We start from the raw sequence: 25538 nt of genomic DNA on the forward strand, positions 1-25538 counted from the left end.
TGTGAAGCTCTTTGTCCAGCAGCTTTTGGCTCCTTTAGCCACGAGCGAGTGTCTACTGTGGCATTAGTGGAGACCTTGGGAGAGAGGGTCCCAAGGGATCCCTTCCGCACAAGAGGAGCTGGGGGAGGCCGTTGCTTCTTCGGCTGGGGGGGGGGGGGGGACCAATGTCCCCTGCATTTGGGGGGGGGGGGGGGGGAGCGGCCCTTACTCACGAAGTAGGTATTCTGGGAGCAACGGAAGGTGATTTTCCCCCACCACCATGAGGGCGGATGTATTCTGCAGGCCTGGAGGGCCCACTGTTCGAGGCACAGAGAGTGGTATAACGTACTTGTGACAGCAATGGTAATGTAGCTGCATCATACGTGGACGTCAACCGAATGGGGTGTAATCTTTCAAATTTACGTTTAGCCTCTATGTAAGTCAACCAGTCCAGGGTCTAGTACTCCATGATTTTCCACTCCTTTTGGAGTACTGTGCAGTCTGGCGAGCAGGGGGAGTGCTGTTCTCCACAGTTGATACAGATGGGAGGAGGAGCATGTGGAGTATCTGGATGCAGTGACTTCCACAGTCTCGACATATGGTGCTGGAATTGCAGCAGGAAGACGTGCCCATATTTCCAGCACTTAAAGCACCGCATAGGGGGAGGGACTTATGGTTTAAAATCGCAGCGGTAAACCATTATCTTGACCTTTTCAGGCAATGAATCACCCTCAAAGGCCCAGATGAAGGCATCAGTAGCAACCCTGTTGTCTTTGGGTCCCCTGTGAATGCGCCGGATGAAATGAACACCCTGCCATTATAGATTGGGGTGGAGCTGGTCGTCAGACTGCAAGAGAAGGTTGCGATGGAAAATAATCCCCTGGACCATGTTGTGACTTTTTTGAGGAGTGACGGAAACAGAACTATCACCCAGCTGGTCACAAGTGAGTAATGCCCAGGATTGGACTGGGGATGCTGTCTGAATCACGACTGCACTACTTCTCCTCTTGGACAGTGCTATCACTTCCCCAAACTTATCCTCAAGATGTTCAACAAAAAATTGAGGCTTCATAGGTAGAAAAGCGTCACCATCCATTCTGATACAGACTAAATGCTGAGGCGAATATAGCTCTCTTCTTTCTGTAGTCCTATGTTCCTCCCGTGCTTTAGTGAGGGAGGGAAATGATTTAGGGTCATATGTCAGCATTGTATTCTATCTTGCCCTTCTTAGAGACTGTTGGCACCATACAGTCACCAGCAAGAGATAACTTAGTCCGCTTCATTGCGAGTTATCCGTCCTGATGCCACCCACTCCGATCAGGGGCTCTCTTCCCATGGGCACCATCCAGCCACAGCAAAGGCCACCTGGCATGATGGCCATTGCCAGGAGTCCTGATGCCCCGGGAAGAGAGTCATCTACTCCTTGGCATATGTGGGGAGTTAACAGCTCAGGCATCAGCAGTGTGATCCCTGTGTTGTCAGGGGACTATCACCAAATGGGTACATGACAGCCCCACCACAATGGACTGGCTATTGCGCTGGATATTGCACGCAGAGAAATCCAATATTGTCATGTGGGCGAAAGACGACAGAAGACAACGGAAGCAAATGACATACCCCAGAAAGTGTACTCGCCCAAATAGTTGAACTGCAGGTGGGGATGCATAGCCATCACAAGATGTTCAGGAGATCGAATCTAAGGGCGCTATGGATAACTCGTGCACCACGTAAGGCATCCTTCCTCATATGGCCCGCACTTTTGCAGAATTTGTAAAGTGGCAGGTCAAACCATAAAATGGGACCTGAACTTACAGGGCCAAAAAGTAAGAGACTCCATTTAGTCACATCTTATGACAGGCAGGGATACCCCAGGTCTATTCTAACCCCCGGACCCGCAGGGGGTGGGGAAACTTTGAAACAATGATTCCTGAGCACATTAATAATGAAGTCAGTCACCAAATGTGTTACAAAAAGATACACTTGTGAGTTCTTTTGGTCTTAAATTTACAAAAATAAAAATCTATTAAGCATGTCATACAGCATGTACGAACTGCATACTTTCATCATGAAGATGTGACTTCTAGAAAGCATAGTGCATTCAAAGCCGATAATATTGCATGGGTGCTAAGGTTTGATAGTCTTCGAATTCTTGATGTATTTGATACTGATTACTGACAAAGGTTTTCATTCCCTGGCCTGGCTGTCAGTATTTCATAAACTGGCATAATTTCCATAATACTTACAATCTGTATACTTGTTGATGTTAGAAACCAATATTTTCTACATAAAATATGTAAAATTTTGGTTTTATACCAGTCTCACTCCATCACAGTAAAAGGACCATTCTGTCACGTGAAGGGTTAATATAACTTATGATAATTAAAATAACAGGTGATAATTAAAAAAGTAATGCAGATTGGACCCCTTGCATCACCCACTTAAAGTTTCAAAATTAAGTTGGGTGTAATTCCATTGAATTTTTATACTCTGATGCCACAGATTGATCATATATCCTGTTGGTTTCATGTTCCATGGAACATTTATACAATTAATCATAAAGGTGTGGAAAAAGTAATTTTAGACTCAGGTTCATATATAAATATGGCTACATGCTAATCATTTACTTTTTCTTCTTTTTTTTAGTACTGTTGTGGGTTAACAATTCCTACCCACCATCTTTTACATATCATGCACAAAATTAGATTTCCTTCTACAGGTACAAGTAGCTATCAAGAAGAAATTTTTTTGTTTGTTTCCAACTTTAAGTTTGCTGTCTTTCAGATGTTTTATGCCATTGGGTAAGGGATCAAAAATTTTGGTGGCAGCATTGTGCACCCCTTTTTGTGCTAAAGGCAAACTTAATGTGGAGTAATGAATGTCATATTTTCTTCTGGTCCTGTAATTACATACATCATTGTGGCTTTTGAACTACAGCGAATTATTTACAACAAACTTCAGGAGGGAATATATACACTGTGAGGTGGTAGGATGCCCAACTCCTTAAATAGATGCCTACAAGATGATTGTAGGTGAGCACCACATAGTAGTCTTACACCACATTTTTGAGCAATGAAAACTCTCTTGCTTAAAGAGTTGTTGCCCTAGAACATTATTCCATATGACATTATTGAATGAAAATATGCAAAATATGTAAACTTACTGATTTGTTTCTCACCAATATTTGCAGTTACGCAAAGAGCAAATGTAGCTGAAATAAGTTGTTTGACAAGTTCCAAAATGTGTTTAAAATCTCATCAATACAAATGCATAAAAATTTTGATGTTTCCACTATAGTTATTGTTTTCTCGTATGTGTTACACAATTACTGTTCATGTAATACTTCTATTAGTGCAGAATTGAATATGTTGTATTCAACAATACCTTTAAGAACATTATTTACCATTTCTTCTGTTGTCTGGATTGATTACAAGACTGGTGTCACCTGCAAAAAGAACTAATTCTGCTGATTGCATGGTAGAAAATCACTTACATATATGAGAAGCAACAGCAGATTTAAGACTGGGCCATGTGGAATGCCATAGACAATCTCTCTCCAGTGATTTCTCACCATTCATAAGAATCCCCCTTCCTTACATTGACTGAATTATTAAGTATCACTTACTGCATTATTTTAGTTATACACGAGATCATTCACTGGTTGACTATACCACTAATTCCACAAAACCTCAGATCATTCAATTGGAGCTATTTTGTTATTTAGTACTTGTAACATTTGGAGAGTGAACAGTTAAATAGCATTCTCAGAAGAACAACTCTTCTAAAAGCAAACTGCGATTTAGCCTACTGCGGATGTTGCTGTTACTCATGTCGCACATTATTTTAGAATATATGACCACCTCAAATGTTAGTGTTGTTATCCTGGTATGTGAATGTTTGCTCTGTCTCTCTTTGTACTAGATTGCCAATAGCCTTAAGTGTGATGTCAGAATTATTGATTTCTGACAATGTGTATGTTTCTTTGTTTTTTAATAACTTTTCTTAGTAATGTTGAGTTATTTTTGTGGTATAGAACTACTGCGGAATCTTTATATTATTCTTACCCGCACATACAGTTCCCTTTTTTCTTATGGCTGTTCCATGTCCTTTCCAGCAGGTTTATGAGAAATGCTATTTTCAAATAATGATATGAATTTATTGTGGATTAGATTAAATTTTATGTCAGTATTTGATTTATTATGAATTTCATCTCAGGTCGTCTCCTGTAAACTACTCTCAAAAATGTTTATCTTGGATCACTAATTATCCTAACTGATTTCCACTGAGGCGTACTATATTGTAATGCACACATTTATTGTAACTGTGCATCATGATCAGATAAGACATTTGTTACTGAGTACACAGTTATTTTCTTGCTTTCAGCTTCATCAAAGGAAACACTAACAATTACAGTCCTCCACTCACTAATGTTGGAAGGTTAATGATGGAGGTCAAATTTTAAGTTCCAAATAAGGTTTCCAGATCATTAATACTGTCACAATGCTTTACAAAATCTACACTGAAATAATCACAGACTATTAACTGTTTGCTGCTGCCTGACAGTTATCCCAGTGGGTATCCATATACAGATTCAATTAAAAACTACCTTTTTTTTCAGTAATAATTCACAAGCACACACATCTATGTGCTGATCACTATAAAATTTACTCGTCTCAATGTTTCTGAATTTGTGTACTGTTTAATGTATGTAACACCTCCTTTTCCCTTGTTACTTATACATGAGTAAGATGCCAAGGTGTAATCTCTTATATTTAACTTTTCTAACTCTGTGGTTATGTAGCGTTCAGATAAGCACAGGATGTCATCTTTTTAGAGATCCATAAATTTTCCAAACAGACATGATACTCTTCTACTTTGTTACTCAACCTAATACTCTGATGAAATAAACTAACCTTACTTTTCCTTGCATTCTTAAGCATTCTGCAGGGCTCTTCTCTTATTTGTTGTTTTAATTCTTTCACAACGGTTCACTGATTCCTTACTCTAACCTTAAAAAAAGGTACCCTCCTGTCACCATTAACCACATTAACACCAACAACAAGTACTATCATAATGATTAGAACCAACTTAATTTTACAAGGTCTCACAATAGATTGTGAGATGTCAGTGTTGGCCTGTGAGTAAGAACCATCCTAGAGTCAACATGGAATGATTTAAGAAAACCTTTGAACACTGTAATTAGACACTCTGATTTGTCTCCAACTGCACATTTCTTTCCTGCCCTTCAACTGCTTTTTGGGTCATTCCATGTCAATTCAACCAATTTGAGAAAATGTTCCAGCTGATAGTCTCAGATTTGGCTGAAATTTAGCACACCAATGCTACCAAGTGCATAAATAGACCATAACATAATATGGGGCAAAATTTCGACTTGTTATTGCAAGGCATTTGTGTACAATAAAAGCTGACATATGTATTTGGTTGCAGTGTGTGAAATTTGGCTTGGATACCACTTGTCCCTTTTGTGCTACCACACTTCAAAAATACATGTTTTTCAGGTAATTTTTCAAATTTTTGTATTTTCATGTGCATGTAACTCAGTTTTTGTGACTGATACGGGCATGATGAGTTCTGTGTTTGTTTAGGCCACATTAAGCTTCCCCACAAAAAAAAAAATTATACCCTTTTAGAGTGAATTGTATTTGGCAAAGAGGACACCTACAAATTGTACCTTTTAACGTATTACATTTTTTTAATCACATTTTGGAATTTTTTATTTTCTCTCAGAAATATGTTGTTGGTGTTTTGATTCATGGAGTGTGTTCTCTAAATGGATGTTACTGGCTTGTAAAATTTCACTGGACTGTGTGGAATAATTCCAAAGTTATTAAGACCTGAAGTTGGGTCTGAAGATAGATTGCCAGATGCAATTTCCAAGTCACACTACCTTCTTTCACAAGTCATAATTCTGGAACTAAATGGCAGGGGAAATTAATACTTTGTACACGAGTGTTCCACACGTGGTAGAATTAGTGTACTGAATTTCAGTCAAATCTGAGACTATGAGCTGGAGCCCCTGGTTGAACTGACATGGAATGATCCTTTTGCAAGTTACAATTTTTTTAACACAATTAAATAGACCCAGAGTATTCCAACAAGAAACAGCTGTCAACAAACTGAAGATCAGTTTGAATAATGGTAGTTTTCTAATCACAGTTCTATTACAGGTGGTATGCTGTTGCTTTGGTTGGTTGGTTTGTGGGATTAAAGGGACCAGACTGCTATGGTCATCGGTCCCTTTTTCCAAAAAACTTAAAACCACCCAAACAGAATAAATAACGAACAACAGGAAAGACAGCAGATGAAACAGGACAAGAAATACTCCGACAAAGATCAGAAAAAACAAATTAAAACACACAGAATGTGACGGTGGTTGGCCGACCATAGAGAAAAAGAAAAAGAGGAAAAGCCAACCACCAAGAACACATTAAAAACTCAGTTTAAAATCAGAGGCCAAAAGCCAGAATCAACACTAAAAAAACATAAACACTCAGATTAAACGACAAAAACCCCCTGCACGAATAAAACGCAAAACTAAGTCCACCATGGCAGAGTCATCTATTAAAAGGGCAGAGAGCATGTCAGGCAGCGCAAACGTCTGCCTGAGCACAGATAAAAGTGGACAGCCCAACAAAATGTGGACCACTGTCAATACCGAGCCGCAGCGACAGAGAGGGGGGTCCTCACGGCGCAATAAGTGGCCGTGGGTCATCCGCGTGTGCCCAACACGCAGTCGGCAGAGGACGACAGACTCCTTGCGAGAGACTCGCAAGGAGGAGTGCCACACAGTCATCGTCTCCTTGACGGCACGGAGTTTGTTAGGGGTGGCCAGACCGCGCCATTCAGCGTCCCAAAGTGAGATAACTTTGTGGAGCAAGACTGCCCTCAAATCAGTCTCCGGAAGGCCAATGTCTAGAGTGGGTTCACTGGTGGCCTGTTTGGCCAGGCGGTCAACACGTTCATTGCCCGGGATACCGACATGACCGGGGGTCCACACAAAGACCACAGAGCGGCCGCAATGGGCAAGAGTATGCAGGGACTCATGGATAGCCATCACCAGACGAGAACGAGTGAAACACTGGTCGAGAGCTCGTAAACCGCTCAGGGAATCGCTACAGATAACGAAGGACTCACCTGAGCAGGAGCGGATATACTCTAGGGCACGAAAGATGGCGACCAGCTCAGCAGTGTAAATGCTGCAGCCATCCGGCAAGGAACGTTGTTCGGAATGGTCCCCTAGAGTTAGCACATAACCGACACGACCAGTAACCATCGAACCGTCAGCGTATACAACTCCAGAGCCCTGATATGTGACCAGGATGGAATAAAAGCGGCGGCGGAAGGCCTCTGGAGGGACTGAGTCCTTCGGGCCCTGTCCCAAGTCGAGCCGAAGGCAAGGGCGGGGAACACACCATGGGGGCGTACGCAAAGTGGCCCGGAAAGGAGGTGGAACAGTGAAAACCCAAAGCCCGAAGAGAAGCTCTTTGATGCGGACTGCAATCGTACAGCCTGACCAGGACCGACATTCTGGCAGATGGACGACCGATTGCAGGAACAGGAGACGACAGTTTGGATGCCCGGGCAAGCTAAAAACATGGGCAGCATAAGTGGCCAGCAAACGTTGGCGCCGTAACCACAGTGGAGGGACGCCTGCCTCCACTAGTATGCTGTCCACAGGGCTGGTTCGGAAAGCACCAGTGGCAAGGCGTATCCCGCTGTGGAGGATGGAGGATTGGGTCCAGCACCCGCAACGCAGATGGGGATGCTGAGCCATAAGCCAGGCTCCCATAATCCAGACGGGACTGGATTAACACCTGGTAGAGCCGTAATAGGGTAGATCGGTTGGCGCCCCAGTGGGTGTGGCTCAAGCATCTCAGAGCATTTAGATGCCGCCAACACGCCTGTTTAAGCTGCCGAATATGAGGCAGCCAAGTCAGCCGGGCATCAAAAACCACACCCAAAAACCTGTGGGTCTCCACCACAGCAAGGAGTTCGTCGGAAAGATATAGCCGCGGATCAGGTTCAACCGTTCGGCGCCGGCAGAAATGCATAACGCGGGTGTTGGCAGCCGAAAACTGAAAACCATGCGCTACAGCCCAAGACTGCGCCTTGCGGATAGCGCCCTGTAGCTGACGTTCAACAGCTGCAATGCCAGTAGAGCTGTAGTAAAGGCAGAAGTCGTCAGCATACAGGGAAGCGGAGACAGAATTTCCCACCGCTGTGGCGAGCCCGTTTATTGCGATTAAAAACAGGCAGACACTGAGGACAGATCCCTGTAGTACCCTGTTCTCCTGGACTCAGGAGGAACTATGAGAGGCCGCGACTTGCACGCGGAAGGTACGATACGACAGAAAATTTCGGATAAAGATCGGCAGAGGGCCCCGAAGACCACATCCATGAAGCGTAGAAAGTATGTGATGATGCCAAGTCGTATCGTACGCCTTCCGCATGTCGAAAAAGACAGCGACCAGGTGCTGACGGTGGGCAAAGGCAGTACGGATGGCCGACTCCAACTCACCAGATTGTCGGTGGCGGAGCAGCCTTTACGGAACCCACCCTGAGACGGAGCCAGAAGGCCCCGAGACTCCAGTACCCAATTCAAGCGTCGGCTCACCATCCGTTCGAGAAGCTTGCAAAGAACGTTGGTGAGGCTAATGGGGCGGTAGCTGTCCACCTCCAAAGGGCTATTGCCCGGTTTCAAAACGGGGATGACAATGCTCTCCCGCCATTGCGAAGGAAACTCACCCTCGACCCAGAGATGGTTGTAAAGGTCGAGGAGGCATCGCTTGCAGTCCACTGAAAGGTGTTTCAGCATCTGACAGTGAATGTGATCTGGCCCAGGAGTAGTATCAGGGCAAGTGGCCAGGGCGCTGTGAAATTCCCACTCACTGAATGGAGCATTGTAGGATTCAGAATGGTGGGTGCGGAAAGAAAGGCTCTGACGTTCCATCCGCTCTTTAATGGAGCGGAAGGCCAGTGGGTAATTTGAAGAAGCGGAACTCAGAGTAAAATGCTCTGCCAAGCTGTTGGCAATTTCGTCGGAGTCTGTACAAACTGCTCCATTCAGTGAGAGCACAGGGACGCTGACAGGGGTCCGATAGCCATAGAGGCGTCGGATCTTGGCCCAGACCTGCGATGGAGAGACATGGAGGCCAATGGTGGACACATACCGCTCCCAGCACTCCTGCTTGCTTTGGTGGATAAGGCGGCGGGCCCGCGCACGCAGCCATTTGAAGGTGATGAGGTGTTCAATGCAGGGATGTCGCTTGTGATGCTGTAGCGCCCGCCGGCAATCTTTAATCGCCTCAGCGATCTCAGGTGACCACCAAGGCACAGTCCGCCGCCAAGGGGACCCAGAAGAACTGGGAATGGCAGATTCTGCGGCAGTAACAATGCTGGTGGTGACTGAGTGAACCACCGCATCAATGTCATCACTAGAGGCTCAATAGCGGCAATGGAGGAGAACAAGTCCCAGTCAGCCTTATTCATAGCCCATCTGCTGGGGCGTCCAGAAGAGTGACGCCGTGGCAGTGACAGAAAGATTGGAAAATGGTCACTACCACAAAGGTCGTCATGCACATTCCATTGGACAAACGGTAAGAGGCTAGGGCTACAGATCGATAGGTCAATGGCGGAGTATGTTCCATGCGCCACACTGAAGTGTGTGGAGGCACCATCATTTAAAATCGAGAGATCGAGCTGCGCCAATAAATGCTCAACGGTGGCGCCTCGACCTGTTGCCACTGACCCACCCCACAGAGGGCTATGGGCGTTAAAGTCGCCCAGTAACAAGAAAGGTGGCGGCAATTGGGCTATCAGCGCAGCCAGGACATGCTGCGCGACATCACCATCCGGTGGAAGGTAAAGACTGCAGACAGTAACAGCCTGTGGCGTCCACACCCGAACAGCGACAGCCTCTAAATGTGTTTGTAGAGGGACAGGCTCGCTGTGAAGAGAGTTAAGGACATATATGCAGACGCCACCAGACACCCTTTCATAAGCTGCCCAGTTTTTATAATAACCCCGATAGCCACGGAGGGCGGGGGTTCGCATTGCTGGAAACCAAGTTTCCTGAAGAGCAATGCAGAAGAAAGGGTGAAGGCTGATAAGTTGTCGGAGCTCAGCTAGATGGTGGAAAAAACCGCTGCAGTTCCACTGGAGTATGAAATTGTCCATGGCTGAGAAGGCGTGAAGGGACTAGGAACACAATTTACGCCACTTGTTCAGTCGCTGCCACCGATTCAGAACCCGCACGAGTGACATCCATGGCGTCTTCAGCAGACGCCAGAATGTCGACCTCGTCCTCAGATGCTGAGCTTGTTGGAAGCGGTGGGACAGGTGCCACCGCAATGTCGGGATTCTTGGGTACCTTTTTCTTTTTCAGCTTACTTCGCTCTGCCTTCGGTTGTTCAGGCTGGGAAGGCTTCACTGGGTCAGTCTCAGTGACGGACGATGACCGTGAGGCCCTACGACCAGGGACCGGTGGTTGTTTGAGCCACTTGCGAGTGTCCACTTTTGTACCGGTCGGAAGTTGTGAAGGGAGGTCCCCAAGGGACCCCTTCCTGGCAACAGGAGCCGAAGAAGTCTTACACTTCTCTGGGTGGGAAGGGGGAAATGATGTCCCCGATGGTTGGGGGGGCATTGCTCCTGAAGTAGATGGAGCAGGAGCAACAGGGAGTGTAGTGGCCCCCACCATCGAGGGGGCAGGTGTGGTCCTTCGACTCCGAGAGCTGACTGGAGCTGATGGAACTGTAGTAGGAGTGACAGTTGCGGCATAAGAAGATGTCACAAGCACTGGATGAAGCCGATCATATTTCCGCTTAGCCTCAGTGTACGTCAGTCGGTCCAGAGTCTAGATTTCCATGATTTTCCGCTCCTTCTGCAGAATCGGACAGTCCGGCGAGCAAGGCGGATGGTGCTCTCTGCAGTTGATGCAGATGGGAGGCGGGGCACAGGGAGTATCAGGATGGATGGTCGACCACAATCGCGACATAAGAGGCTGGAAGCACAGCGTGAAGACATATGGCCGAACTTCCAACACTTGAAGCACCGCATCGGGGGAGGGATATATGGCTTTACATCACAACGGTACACCATCACCTTGACCTTCTCAGGTAATGTGTCACCCTCGAAGGCCAAGATGAAGGCACCGGTGGCAACTTGCTGATCCCTCGGACCCCGGTGGACGCCCCGGACGAAATGGACACCCCGTCGCTCTAAGTTGGCGCGCAGCTCGTCATCGGACTGTAAAAGGAGATCCCTGTGGAAGATAATGCCCTGGACCATATTCAGACTTTTATGGGGCGTGATAGTTACGGATACATCCCCCCAGCTTATTACAAGCGAGCAAGGCCCGCGATTGGGCGGAGGATGCCGTTTTTATCAACACTGATCCGGACCGCATCTTGGACAAGCCCTCCACCTCCCCAAACTTGTCCTCTAAATGCTGTACAAAGAACTGAGGCTTCACGGAGATAAAGGATTCCCCATCAGCTCTGGTACAGACAAGATACCTGGCCGAATACTTCTCACTTTCATTCAATGCCTTTCGTTCCTCCCATGGTGTGACGAGGGAGGGGAACGATTTGGGGTCATAAACATTACCTTTAAAATGGGCCCTCGAATGCTTAGAGACTGCCAGTGGCTGGCCACCAGCAAGAGAAGATGTGCCACGCTTCATTGCGTGTCATCCACCCTGATGCCACCTAGTCCGACCAAGGGCCCTCCCCACGGGCGCCACCCAGCCACAGCAAAGGCCACCTGGCAGGGTGGCCATTGCCGGGAGTCCCGATGCCCCAGGGAGATGGGCATCTACTCCTTGGCATACATGGGGAGTTAACGGCGCAGGCATCAGTGGAGTGATCCCTGTGTTGTCAGGGGGCTACAACCAACAGGGTACATGGCGGCCCCACCACAACGGACTGGCTACCGTACTGGATGTTAGGTGACATGTGGTCTATGGTCGCCGTCAGTGCAGAAAATGGCCCTGCACATTGCTTGGCAGAAAGTGCACGCAGGAGCGTATCCATGCCCAAGAGATGGAGAGCGGGCAGAACTGCAATGCAACGACGAATAAGCTGGCGAAAGTTCTCAACGCAAGATGGACACAATGCACCAAGTAAGGCGCCCTTCCCCAATTGGCTCGCTCTTCACAATAATTTTGAGATATGGAGGTCAAACCCAACAGGGGACCATCACATAAGGCCGAAACGTTTGAGACTCCTTTTAGTCGCCTCTTACGACAGGCAGGAATACCGCGGGCCTATTCTAACCCCCGAACCCGCAGGGGGGTGCTGTTGCTTTCCTTTGTCCTTTGAAATGACTTAGTCAGTTATGGGAACCTGCACTTTAATGTGCACTTCACCATTTTGCACATTAACAAACATTGCCAGAGGTGAAATAAGTGAAAGTAACACATAAAAATACTATGACTGACCAGGAGTGAAACCCACGATGTTTGGGTCCCCTAGTCCTGCACTTTACCACTGAGCCATATTTTCATTTATTAAGAGTACTTGCTACTTCAATTTATTTCATTGAAATCAAATTCTCATAACACAATTAAGTAATTCTGCACAGAAAAGAAAGAGCTTGCAAGGAGAACAGACATCAAGAGACAACAGGAAACCCGTTTTTTATCGAACAGTCTTAAACTTCTGCTCGCGAAACGTCAGAAAAACCGTCAAACAGATGTCAGCTGCAAAATCTGAGACAGAAGCCAACAGGCAGTTTGTCAACAAGTGGTCACAAAAGCCTTCCCAATGCCTCTACTGGGAGGAGATTTGCATACTGTACTGACATCTTGTGCATGGCAGCTGGATGAAGGGGCCACACCACAGTTCTTTAATTGTACATGCCTAATCACCACCACGCAAAAACATTATATCTACAACAAAACGGAACAAACTTTCCTTCAGAGTGAATTCATACAACACGGAGATACTTGGTAAGAACAGATGAGGAACTGCTGGACATTTTCTATCAACTATGTTGCTGCATTCATCAAGACGACTGGGACAAGATCGACAGCATCACTCATAGGAGCATGCAGAATGAACTTGACTGCTGCACTGAGTGACAAAAGAAAAAGCTTGCAAGATGCGGAAAGCAGATTGAAAAGGCCCTTAACGAAATGTTATGTACAGTAGTCAACCTCACTGAATGACAACTGACCAAAGAGGAACAGCCTGTCCTTCAACACTGAGAAAAACCACCACCTTGCAACCTGAAGAAAGAACAGTTACAACCTATCAAGAGTCTTAATGTTGACAAGAGCACATTGGCACTGCCTGCCAATAAGGGAAATGCAACTATCATAATGAAAGAAGAAGATTATGAGCAGAAGATATAGGAGCTATTTGCTCCAGCAACATACCGAAAACTAGGTGCAAATACAATGCAGTAGATCACACGAAATACAAATCAGATAATCAAGGCATCTTCTCTCTCAGCGGACATTCAGAGGAACCTGCTCAACACAGAAGCACTAGCATCTCAGACATATGGATTTCTGAAGATCTAAAAGACTATCATTCCATTAAGACCGATTGTTAGGCTCCTGGCTCATTAACAGATAAACTAGCAAAACACTTCACCTCTTAGCTTCAGTCGCATGTAGGAAAGAGTGACACATACTTGAAGGTCATAGAACAGTTCACTGAGAAGCTGAAGAAACAAACTCGAACCAAATGAAATCCTGGTCAGCTCTGATGTTGTTTACCAAAGTGCCACTCAGCAACTTTCTGAAGTACATCAGTTCTATTTTCCCGCAAGACATAACCAAGCTCTTTCATGCACATTTCACAATGAACTACTTCATGTGGAATGACAACTTCTACGAAGAACAGCTGGAAGGCTTCACCATGGGTAGTCCACTTGATCCAGTCGTAGACTTCACAAAACATTTCAAAGCACAGGTATCGGACTTGGCTCTTTGTAAACATAAGGTGTGGTACACATGTCAACAGTACCTTTGTTGTGTGGAACCACAGTTAGGAACAGCTCGGTGAGATGTCCTAAAACAGCTGAATAGTCCCCATGCCAATGTAAAATTTACCATGGAGGCAGAAAAGGACCAACAACTACGCTTTTCAGATGTGCTGGTCAAGAACAGTTGTGAAAACCTGGGATACAGTGTGTATCAAAAACTGATGCACACAGATTGCTACCTGCACAAACTGTCCAATCATCACCCAAGTCAGAAAAGAGGCTTGATTAATAGACTCATAATACGAGCAAAACCAATGTGTGTGCCACAGCACAACAGACATTGAATGCAACACCTGGAAAGCCTTCTGAGGAGCCAGGGGTATCAGTCAAACAGTATCGGATTAGGGAAAAAAAAGTCGAGTAAGATCTTTCTGCCATACAGTCACAGAGTGACAGATAGAATAGGCTCTGTATTGTGTAAACACTGTGTAAAGACTATTTATAAACCAACAAAGAAAATCACCCACTTACAATGTCAAGAATATACCATGTACATGTTGGAATAACTTTACAATCAATCCACACCAGTATCACCAAACATAAGTGGCACTGCAGGTTGGGGCAGGTGGACTACTCAGCCATGGCGGAGAACCTACTGTGCGAGACCAACCACAAAGTAAAATTCGCCAAATCACAAGTTCTTGCTGTAGAGAAGAGCTATTAAACAAATATGACAATAGATTCAACAAGAAAGAAAATGCTTCAAGATGAACGGATCCTGGATTCTTGTGCTGCAGCAAACAACCGTTGCAAGTAGCAAAGGGAAAACCACAGTGGAAATGCCTACGAAAAGCCCTTGGACGTGAGCTCAACTCCAGTCCACCACTGGCAATGAAGGGTGAAGCTTTGACAATGCAATCCACTCACGCTGGCACAACTTCACAAAAATCATCAAATATATATCAGCCAAAGAACCTGTGAGAGAAGCCAACAGGCAGTTTGTCAGTCCTTAACTCCAGTCCAGCCCAGAAAATGTATTTTTTAGGAGAACTACGCACTTTTGTGAGCAATATGGAAGAAAGAGCTTCCACCAAAGCTCATACTCCTGCCTCGTGTTCATTTTTAAACAAGTGCGTAATAACTGCAAATCTCTTAACCAAGTATGGTAAAGACATGCAGTTCAACTCTAGACAGGCAAATTGAGCCTGACTGACCACCGTGTCATCCTCTGCCATTGGGATTGCCACGTGTGGTATGGAGACACATGTGGTCAGCACACCAGTCGTCCAAAGATTTCATGACCTTGAAACTGCTGCTAATCAGTTGAATAGTTCCTGTGTTGGCCTTGCACTTGTAGCAGTCATCTCATCAATAAAAAACCCTGGCAGTCCCAAGAATCGAATCCAGGTCCCCCACATGAGAGTCAGCCATGCTGACCACTCAGCCTAAGTGGGGGAGAGTTAAAATACTTGAAGACAGGGGATACTTGGAACACTCAATCTTTCTCACCTGTGCTTGATATCACAATACAGTGTTCATTAGTTTTTTACAGAGGAAAAATTACTGTCTAGGGGTGGATTTGAAGTCAAGCTGTCTGTTTATTGTGAATAATGAAATACACAGTTTTCAACTTTTTCTTTTATGTAATGACTTAAGTCATTGCAGTTTAATCTTTATTTTTCTGTAATAGTATGAACAGCTGTATACGTAACAGCCACTTGGACAAAGTGAGTAATGACAGGGATACCCGTCATACTCAAGTAACTTTCATAGGTACATATTCCAAACTACATTATACAGCTTTTACTACAGAAATATGTTTCTAAAAACCTTTAGATAGTCTAATTTGTTAGTAGATTTAAAATACATTTGCCAAATTTTGCTGGAATAGTACTTTGGTTAATGTAAACATACCTGTACACATTATTTATTCCAAAGAAACTCTGAATCTGGTGCACCACCGCTCTCTCTCTCTCTCTCTCTCTCTCTCTCTCTCTCTCTCTCTCTCTCTCTCTCTCTCGTGTGTGTGTGTGTGTGTGTGTGTGTGTGTGTGTGTGTGTGTGTGTGTGTGTGTGTGTGTGTGTGTGTAGGGGGGGGTCTACATTATTGTTGTTGTTGTTGTGGTCTTCAGTCCTGAGACTGGTTTGATGCAGCTCTCCAAGCTACTCTATCCTGTGCAAGCTTCTTCATCTCCCAGTACCTACTGCAACCTACATCCTTCTGAATCTGCTTAGTGTATTCATCTCTTGGTCTCCCTCTACGATTTTCTACATTAGATTCCATAAAATTGTCAATTTGATAAGCTACAACATCAATGCCCAAGAGTGATAAAAACCCATGAAAAGCCATTACTACTAACATAATGCAAGCTAGCTGCAAGAAAATCATTGAAGGAGTTTGTAAAGTTCGTCTTCAATTATTCAGAAATTAGACGCAGACAAAATGACACTGACCACAATATGTAGCTAAGGATAAGCAACCTGAGAGATCAGGTAGTCTCCCAACAAATTTCTGAGTCAGATGAATTGCTACCAAAGACAAGAAAGAAATGTTGAAGTGCAGTATTACAATCAACCAGATTCAACAATGGAACCTAGGGAAAATGTGTGTATAAATTAGCATTTTGTCAAGACCAACAACAAAAATGTATCCCAAAGCTGAAAAATTTCATGCCAGTATTGACTGCATTCAAGATTTTATAAGACGGAAGACACAGAACCTTGTCTCTCAGAAGGCACCAAGCAACAAGCCAGTCAAGAGCAACATATTTCAGCTGGGCTAATGTGACTTTCTTCTTTGTCTTCAAATTTGAACCTTTCTTTTAGAAAGCACTCTTCATTTATCCAAAACTCAATATAAAACATTGTTTTTTGAAAGCTGTTCAACTGTGTTCAGAATATGAATCTGACTGGCTTGCTGCAACAAACTCTGGACTCTATTTGAAGCACTGCTTAAAATATGCCAATGCTCCAAGGAAAATACAACACTGATGCTTTTTAACAATATTATGAAAAGGATAGTCGCTACTCACCATATAGCAGAGACGCCGAGTCACAGATAGAAAAAACAAAAAGATTTTCATAAAGTGAGCTTTCGGCCAGTAAGGCCTCCTTCGAAATTATACAATACAATACAATACACACACACAACTTACACTTAGCTGTGTGTGGGTGTGTATTTTTGCACTGATGCTTTTAGATATTCATGTCAGCCAGATTTCATTTGCTTCACTGAATATGACCAAAGACAATGTCAGCACGCTCCTCACCTTTCTCTACAAACTAGCCACAAATTACAGTCACTCAAATGGACTGTTTATGGACCAGTGAAATAATATTACAACAATCTTGTTGATGGAAAGTTGTTAACACATCCCAGGCTGCCTTACTGCTATCTACAATGTGGTTGAAACAGTAAGGGTTACCTACTTTCACAAGTATGAACACTTAAGGATTCTGATTGAGAAGCATCATTTTCCTATACAAAAATATTTTCATTGGCAATGAACTTCTAAATTTATTTGTACCTGACTGGCCATTGAAAGTCACAGGTTTCTGTGTAAGACATTGACACCTCTTCTAAGAGAAGGTACCAAAAAAGGTATGGTTGGACTTAGGTCTTCTGTCACCATAAGTCCTATACTGAATAAATATGCAGAGTGTTCAAAATGTATTGTCTAGTGAACAGCAAAAGCAAACAGTATATCCTTTGAAGTGTGACATCAATGTTGCATAGACAGCATCTTTGATGTTTTTATTTTTATGCTTCAGTTGGAGATATCTCTAATATGTTGTGAATACAATATGTCATTTAGTTCTTGTGGGTGATGCCTTAGATTGTGTTGTTTACTAGACACTTAAAGCTCTACGAGAGATGGCGACTTACTAAAGACCATGATACTGTCATACTGCTTCGACAACTGACATCTAGTGTGCTCTAGATTTATTTGTTGCGTAACAATTTGAAAGAGACATCAATGAAAACATTGGCCAGAAGGAAAGAGAAAAAACTCCAAGCACATCTTCTTCCAAACATACAAAATATATCCTGAAAGACTCAAATGTCATAGAAAATGATAAATACTCTAGAAAGAAAGTATAACACTAGTGACATTGTAAAATAGGTTGTCAAAGGAAGTCAAGCATCAATGATTGGTTATTGGTAAAATTTGAGTGGGGGAGGGGGAGGGGAGGCAGTGTCAACAAGTTCAAAAGGATTTGATGGAAACATTATTAATACATATGTGTGGGGACTGAAAGTTAAGTTTGCACGAAGAACTGCTCATTTTCAGTTTAAATGAAACTTCATTGAAGTAAAGAGTTGATACTATACACACAGTATAACTTGGTCCTTTTCTGAGAGTGTAGGAACCGGTCCAAGCCGGAAAATTTAGGGGAGGTAGTGTGCTTCTACTTGTCGCCAAACATAGCTACTAAATAATACAACATGTTGAAGCATTTTAGTAGACACTGTGAATGTAATGTTGATTTTAGTGTGCTACGGGGTCTGTGACAAAAGAGGCAGCCCACAAGCTTTGCAGCATCCTCTGCAGGAGAGCCAAGTTATGCTGCACTTACAGTAGTGAATCAGTGAGTTACCATAATCATTTATTATTCACATACAGGGGCTCCAGAAACATACAACCAAATAGACACCTTTGAACTTAATCTAACCTACACCTCGAGTGGGTCAACAAAAGCTTGCAGTATCATCCATCTCCTTTGACCTACAATGCAACTGTGCTGCCAACCTCATGGTGGTACAGTTAGTTTGAAATGGATTGTGACTGCATAGGGCATGTTTGAGTATGTGGTGGAACACACCAGTGTGGAATGTTTATTTTTCTGAATTGTTTGCAGTTATGTTAGCGATTCATTAGACTACTAGAGTGCTGTTTGTGAGAATAATATTGGAGGAATTTGTAGCAGTTTATAAGTGAATTATTTTTATGCTGTTACAGACGGGCTGTTTTCAGGTTTGGAAATGTTAGCAAGGTGTATTGTTTGTGGTTGGAGATTTAATTTTATGTTTTGTTTTGTTAATTATGGGCCAGCCAACTGAAGTTGACCCAGCTGGGGATATGACAAAGTTCGTGTGTAGGTCCCTATGTGACAACAAGTTGACCACGATTAAATCCTTACAGTTATTCAGTCTGTCAACTATGTGAAGCATTACAATTTTTGGAGAAGATATAAAACTAACCATATCTGGTGCCTACCAGACCAAGGATCAGTATAACCTGCATTGTTGAGAAATCTAGGCTGGCCATTCGAGAGATTGTGTTGATGTCACTGGTAGGTATGGTGGGTTTGTGGACTTCATTTGTGCAATATTCAAGCGAAATTTGCTATACTAGTTCTCTCTCTCATTTTTTAAAAAAAAATCATGGTTTTGTTGACTACTGAGGATTTAGTTTGGTTTCTTTTAATGTTAGTATTTGTCATGGTATGTCTCCGTTAATAGGACTGCTGTTGCACTTCATAGTGGTTTGCAGAGTATAGATATAGATGCAGATATTTAGTTTGTCCCACTCATAACCCCCAAATTTCCAGTTGTCCTGTTAATTCATTATATTTCTGCAATTAAATATTTCTCATATCAACTGAGTAATGAGTGAAAATAACTGTTTGTGAACTGGGAACGGTGGATTTTATGGCAGCGGTAGTGTTGAAAGTGTGTGTGTGTGTGTGTGTGTGTGTGTGTGTGTGTGTGTGTGTGTGTGTGTGTGTGTGTGTGTGTGTGTGTGTGTGTGTGTGTGTGTGTGTGTGTGTGTGTGTGTGTGTGTGTGGTGGGGGGGTGGGGGGGGAAGGCCGCCAGCATCTTGATCCCATGGATCAAAGCTGCCAAGTGGTACAACAATATTCTGACTCGACCCTCAAGTTACATTACAGATTAATCTGCCAGCACAATCCAGATTTCAGCAGCAAGAAAGTGGGGGAGGGGGGGGGGAGGGATTGCACTATCACACTTTTAGTGCAATTGAAGACATTTCTGTTTATGATGGTTAAGCGAAGATAATTCTTCATCCTCCAGCCAATACCAAAAACAATTGCATGAGCCATTCCATACAGTAATACAAGATTTTAAATCCCAGATGTTTACAGATTTAAAAAAATGGTGGTATTTTCCAAATCAGTATCTTCATACCATCGATCAAATGTCACCATCGGGGTCCTTGAGCTGTGCTGCATATAGATGCAGAGTGGTGGACTTCGGGGATGTCAGGTAGGTGGGCATCCAAAGGGAGTTCTTTACATGAAAGAATGACGCGAGATAAAATTAATTATAGTCAAATATATGGTGCACAATCAGTTGTGCCCTGGTGTTGTAGAACAGACCACCAGCCAGTCATGATAGTTATGGTAAGTGGTGTTCTGAAGTGGAATACAGTCTAAGAATCATCAGGAGAGAAGAGAGGAAAGGATGTCATGCCTCAATGAGAGTCAGTAAGAGGGTCAGACTTTCATCCAATGCTCCAGTTGCATCTCGCAACCAATATGAGACTTTCCTCCCACCCTCCCCAGTGATCACTAAGATTTGGAGGCTTGTCAGTCAGTGTATTTTACCAGAAAAGAGAACTTGTAAGGTAATGGTTCTCATCTTACAGACCACAAGACTCAACATGTGGGTATTGAATGTGAAAAATACAGGAGGAAAAAAAATGATTAACAGTAAAAATTGACATTTTAATTTAATTATGCAGTAACATCACTGAGATACTTAGAAACGAAAATTTGCCACACTTGCCATTCTTCTCCACACAGTACTTTGATATCAGATTAAGAATCGCCATCTCATAACAGAATTCTACACGATTTTATGAATCAATACCAAGTATGTCTAGTCGTTGCCTGCTCCACAAATACATTAAAGAACTTTTTGAAGTTGGATACTCTGAAGTCTTGCCCAGGTTCTTAATTTTCTTCTACATGGACATGAAGTATCAACTTTATCCAGGGCATCCTATGGGCCTAAAACAGCATCAAATGATAATAACTGCTCCATCATCAGTAACTGCTCCTTTTCGCAACTCGAGAAGGGATTATTGTTTCTTGGGTTAATAAGTGTAGCATCATGCAGCATCTACAGACATATGTGCTTTCTGCTGGCAATCATTTTTGAAACAGAGGGATACTCATACGTGTCGTCGGCTTTGACCAGTGATTTACGAAATGTGCAACAAATGCCATAAGCAACATGGCAACTATAATGTTACATCAGTAACGATAATTTCATTGAGGTTATGTTACAGATCAGTCTGTCACCATAACCAGACTTCCCCCCCCCCCTTTTTTTTCCCCCTCAAATTCACTGACTTTCCATCTCTCAACCAAACTGTCAGCTTCCAACATAAACTGCAATGCTGTACATAAGTCTTCCCCCCCCCCCTACACACACACACACACACACACACACACACACACACACACACACACACACACACACACACACACACACACACACACACACACACACACACACACACACACACACACACACACACACGTTTGTTGACTTTTGACTTCTCTAGCTTTCAACCGAACTGTCATCCAACCTAACCTAGACCTTGATCTCAGCTACACCTCAATGTCTTCATACAACCTTTCATTGGTTTCACAAACTAACAACAAAACTGTAAAAACATGCTCCAAAATGTGACATTACAGCAACCATAAATATTATATCCCCAGTGAAAGCTGATGACTTATCAAATGCTCCTCTTGACCTGATAACTTGAGTACATACATTGTTAGATCACAAGTTTTCACTACAGCAGGAAAAAAATGAATAATATTGTCACTATCAACTCACAAAGTAATAGCGGCCTGTATACATTTCTAGTTGCCAGTATTGATAAAGTTTTAGGCAATTTTATACAGGTTTCTACAAGCAAAATGAGGTGCACCAAGGGAATAAAACTTGTTTCAGAATAGCGTGTTTCTATAATTTTTAAATGGTTTCAAATTATTCGCAGTGAGCATTACTACAAGGTGCAGGATGGTGTATTTTTAATGAGCCAAGGGAAACCTTTGCTAGAATGAGGCCTACACGTATTATCAATAACACTGTCACAGCTTGGCCCCTGGCTGTTACACGTTACCACCAACTCCAAAATACTAACTAGCCTATATTATCATGAAATTTGCATGATACATGATTCTGTTATACATAACTCGAACAGCCAAATACCTTTCACTAGATAACATTCAGTGGGCGTTAAGAAATTATACTGTACGATGATGACCGACATTTTCATGCCGTTAATGCATAAATCATTTAGATACTATCATTACGTTAAAATGACTTGCACATCCGACAAAATGAGTTGTTTCGCATACATCCACACAGGACATTAAATTTAATACAATAAATGCTGTTTTCATTTATACAAAAATAGTCTATTGACAAGTACTTTCATATTTCCATATGCAAAAGAATTTTGGCCAACTTTCACCACTGTCGTACAATTTCGTTTCCTACCATAATCATTGGTAACTAAATCCTATCGTCTTCATTTACCTGATTCCAACAACAATAAAAAAAAGTCAAACTTACTGCCTGCAAGCGACAACTACCGTTGTAATCAAATTTTCTGGGCGTTTTGTTCTGTAAACTACCGGTGCTTTCGGTAACACGTTTCTATACATCGAACTATACCGACTTAATTTTGACCCAGTGAATATCTCTCCTTTCCAGTTTCTCTTGGCCTCATTGTACAGGCAAGCGACAGCAACTTTTCTGAGCATGCCTATACTATTCAACAACTTTCAAATTTTGCTAAACTCCATGCCTTTTTTAAAGACACTGCCACTCCACTCACTGTCGCTGCAACCATGGCATACTAGTTGCTACATAGTACATATGCATAACTTTCAAGTTCACATGTAAACAGTAACCACTAACCACAGCTATCGCCAGTGGTAAAGTACTTTCGATTCATACCCCATGCGATATCGATCCTTCTGACTCTGTACCACTTCAAAAGTACGACCATACCAAGCTTAATTCGTTTCTGGATTGAAGATTAATTGCAAAGAGAACGTAGTGCTTTAGCTCCGATGATGTCATCAACAGAAGAATCAAGAATCTTTATTGGCCGTTGATCATACAGGATGAATTAGACTTCGTCTTTTACACAAATCATAATAAAAATTTCTGACACTATTTACATTAAATAGACAGAGTTGATACACAAGTAATTTGTAAATACCATAAGTATTTACACAGTGAATATAGTGTTCATTTCAAATTACAGTACCAACTTGGTGACCACAGTTAACATACAAAGATAACACATGCAGTGATTAAGTACAATTAATAATTACATATAAATGATGCACAACATTGCTTATCTCTTATCTTACATGCTAATAACCATTATAGATTATATTGTTATTTCAATAACCCTCTTCATAAGGATAAAAGTGAGAATGTAGTCGCATTTACAAACTGATCTGCATACACTAAAACAGGTTGTGTGACAGCCAATAACACCATCTTTCTTTAAGAAGTTTTAATGGCGTGGTCTGAGCAGTTTGTAATAGTTTACTGAAGATTTTTAAATTACCGGTCTGAGTTACAAGTATTTGTTATTGTACCTTTAATGTCATAACCTGACTTCTTTCTAGTACTGTTGCCATGAATTTCTCTCCTCCTCGAAACACCTTCTAAGCCATTGCTTTTTCCAAATAGGCCTCTAGCACACAGACGCATATGTGCAAGTTTACAACAGTCAATAATCTGAGCCTGATAAAGAGAGGACGACAGTGTTGCTCCAGAGAAGTAAGTTCGGATGTGCCCCAGGGAAATGTGTGGGGACTTGCCATTCATGTTGTATATTAACGACCTCACGGAACTGGACGTCACTTTACATCATTCAAAAACATTCCACAGTGCATTGCAGGGCCGAAATTCACACAGGGCGTCAATGTCACGGAGCGTCACGTCATAGTTTCCAGAGGAAAACTAATTTCTGACTTTGGTAGCTGTGTTGTCGTCTCCTAACATCGTAAGTTTTTCATATACTCACTTCTGATGTTGTTTCTTCTTAATTTTCAATTTTTTTGTTTTGCTTTGTTTTCGTGACACATTACAAATCTTCCATAACGGCTTGGATTTTATTTTTCATTGAGCGTTCTTTCATAAACGAGGCCAGATACCTGAAAGTTTTGCAGTAACGGAATAGAGCTGACACCTAACGGTGTACAAACGACAGCCCAAATCGAGGAAGCAGTTTTTATTAAATAACGTGGCCTTTTGTTAACTGAAAAGTTAGCTATATTGAAAGATTAAAAGACAGTTATTTTGAGATTATTTGCTATGTTGGAAAAAATCACCGTAATAGATATATAGGCATTCTACTGTATTTGGACTGTCGAGAGGAGAGGAGCGATAGGGGCAGACAGCATTGGCTGCTTATCGCAGTCCTGTCACCATTACACTTAACAACGTACACAGTAATGCTTCATGGCTAGAGGCAGTTTCACCAAACTTTTTATTCAACAGTAAAGGCATATTGCAACTCTTCACACAGAGTAGTGTGTATAAAACCAAATGCAAGCAGGGTGAAACAGAGTGCTGTATTTTCGCCAGTCAGACAGAGCTGTGGCATTTAGATTATTTAAACAACGGAGACATTGAAGATTAAGGAAGAAAGATTCAGCCTTTGCTGAACACCATTTAACAGAACCAAAACCATTCATATTGTGACGACGAAGTAACCAGAATTCGACTCAAGAACAACTGCAAACATGAGTAACTTAGAAGTAGATATCCTTGGTGTTGCGAAGCAGCTTAAAACAGCAGTTTCCCGCCGCAGAGCACGTTGCTGGCGGTTCCTACGGAGCCGTGGCGAGCGACTAGCGTTACGCAGCCTTGGAAAAACCCAAGCGGACGCTAGGCAGAGACGCATATCGCCGTGTTTGCGAGCTTGGAGAAATTTATATGCTAGAGAAAAATAGGTAAGAACAAACCTAAGAGTGACATGGAGGTGCGAGTTTGCACTCAGGGACAGAAAAATATGTAAACCTAAATTATCTGGACGCGCCACAAAATAATACAATAGTTGAAAAAGTTATTGTTGCCTTACAAAGAGTAAATTTATGAAACTTCAAAAGCTAATATCTCGCCAATGCTTTGTCCGACTAATATGAACAAAGTGTCTACAGATGCGGCTAGTAGAGCTGCATCGAACAATAATAGCCAATTTAGCAAAATGTGTACCAGTTTTGAATGAGAGGTCGGAATATAGGATTCAGAAAAACTGTGTTTTTGGTAATAAATAAATTTATAGAGACCAAATTAGCGACAGCATTCTAAAGTTTAAAGAGGTAGATGAGTAATGAACTATATATTTTTGTTTATTTATGTTAAGTATCAAAAATCTGGGAAAAGCAATATCACAACACAAGAACATTATTTATGAAAAAACGGTGCAGATACGAAAAAATTGGACTTTAAATTGTTATTGCCCAGAAAATTATCCATATTTTTCAATGTATCAGATGAGTTTTTGTGTTTAATTTTAAAATATTCGTAGTTCTTTTTGTCAAACATTGTTTTGAGTTAAGCAGTCGTTTTGAGGGAGCGTAGGGTGGCCATTTTTGATGACA

The 25538-nt window shown here is 42.6% G+C and overlaps 1 protein-coding gene across 2 annotated transcripts in view; it reads right to left on the reverse strand.

The window, feature by feature from the left end:
- Nucleotides 1-22999, reverse strand: part of LOC126259834 (frataxin homolog, mitochondrial) — a 44393-nt gene extending 21394 nt beyond the window's left edge. Inside the window, exon 1 of one of the 2 annotated variants that reach the window (XM_049956891.1) lies at nt 22870-22999. In XM_049956891.1, coding sequence (XP_049812848.1) covers nt 22870-22874 — 5 coding nt within the window. In that variant the 5' untranslated portion in view covers nt 22875-22999. Of the gene's footprint in view, nt 1-22482; nt 22825-22869 lie in introns of those variants that run through there. The other variant, XM_049956882.1, reaches the window with a different exon arrangement.
- Nucleotides 23000-25538: the final 2539 nt, after the last annotated feature.

Source organism: Schistocerca nitens, chromosome 1 (genome assembly GCF_023898315.1).
Source record: "Schistocerca nitens isolate TAMUIC-IGC-003100 chromosome 1, iqSchNite1.1, whole genome shotgun sequence".
Lineage (NCBI taxonomy): Eukaryota > Metazoa > Arthropoda > Insecta > Orthoptera > Acrididae > Schistocerca > Schistocerca nitens.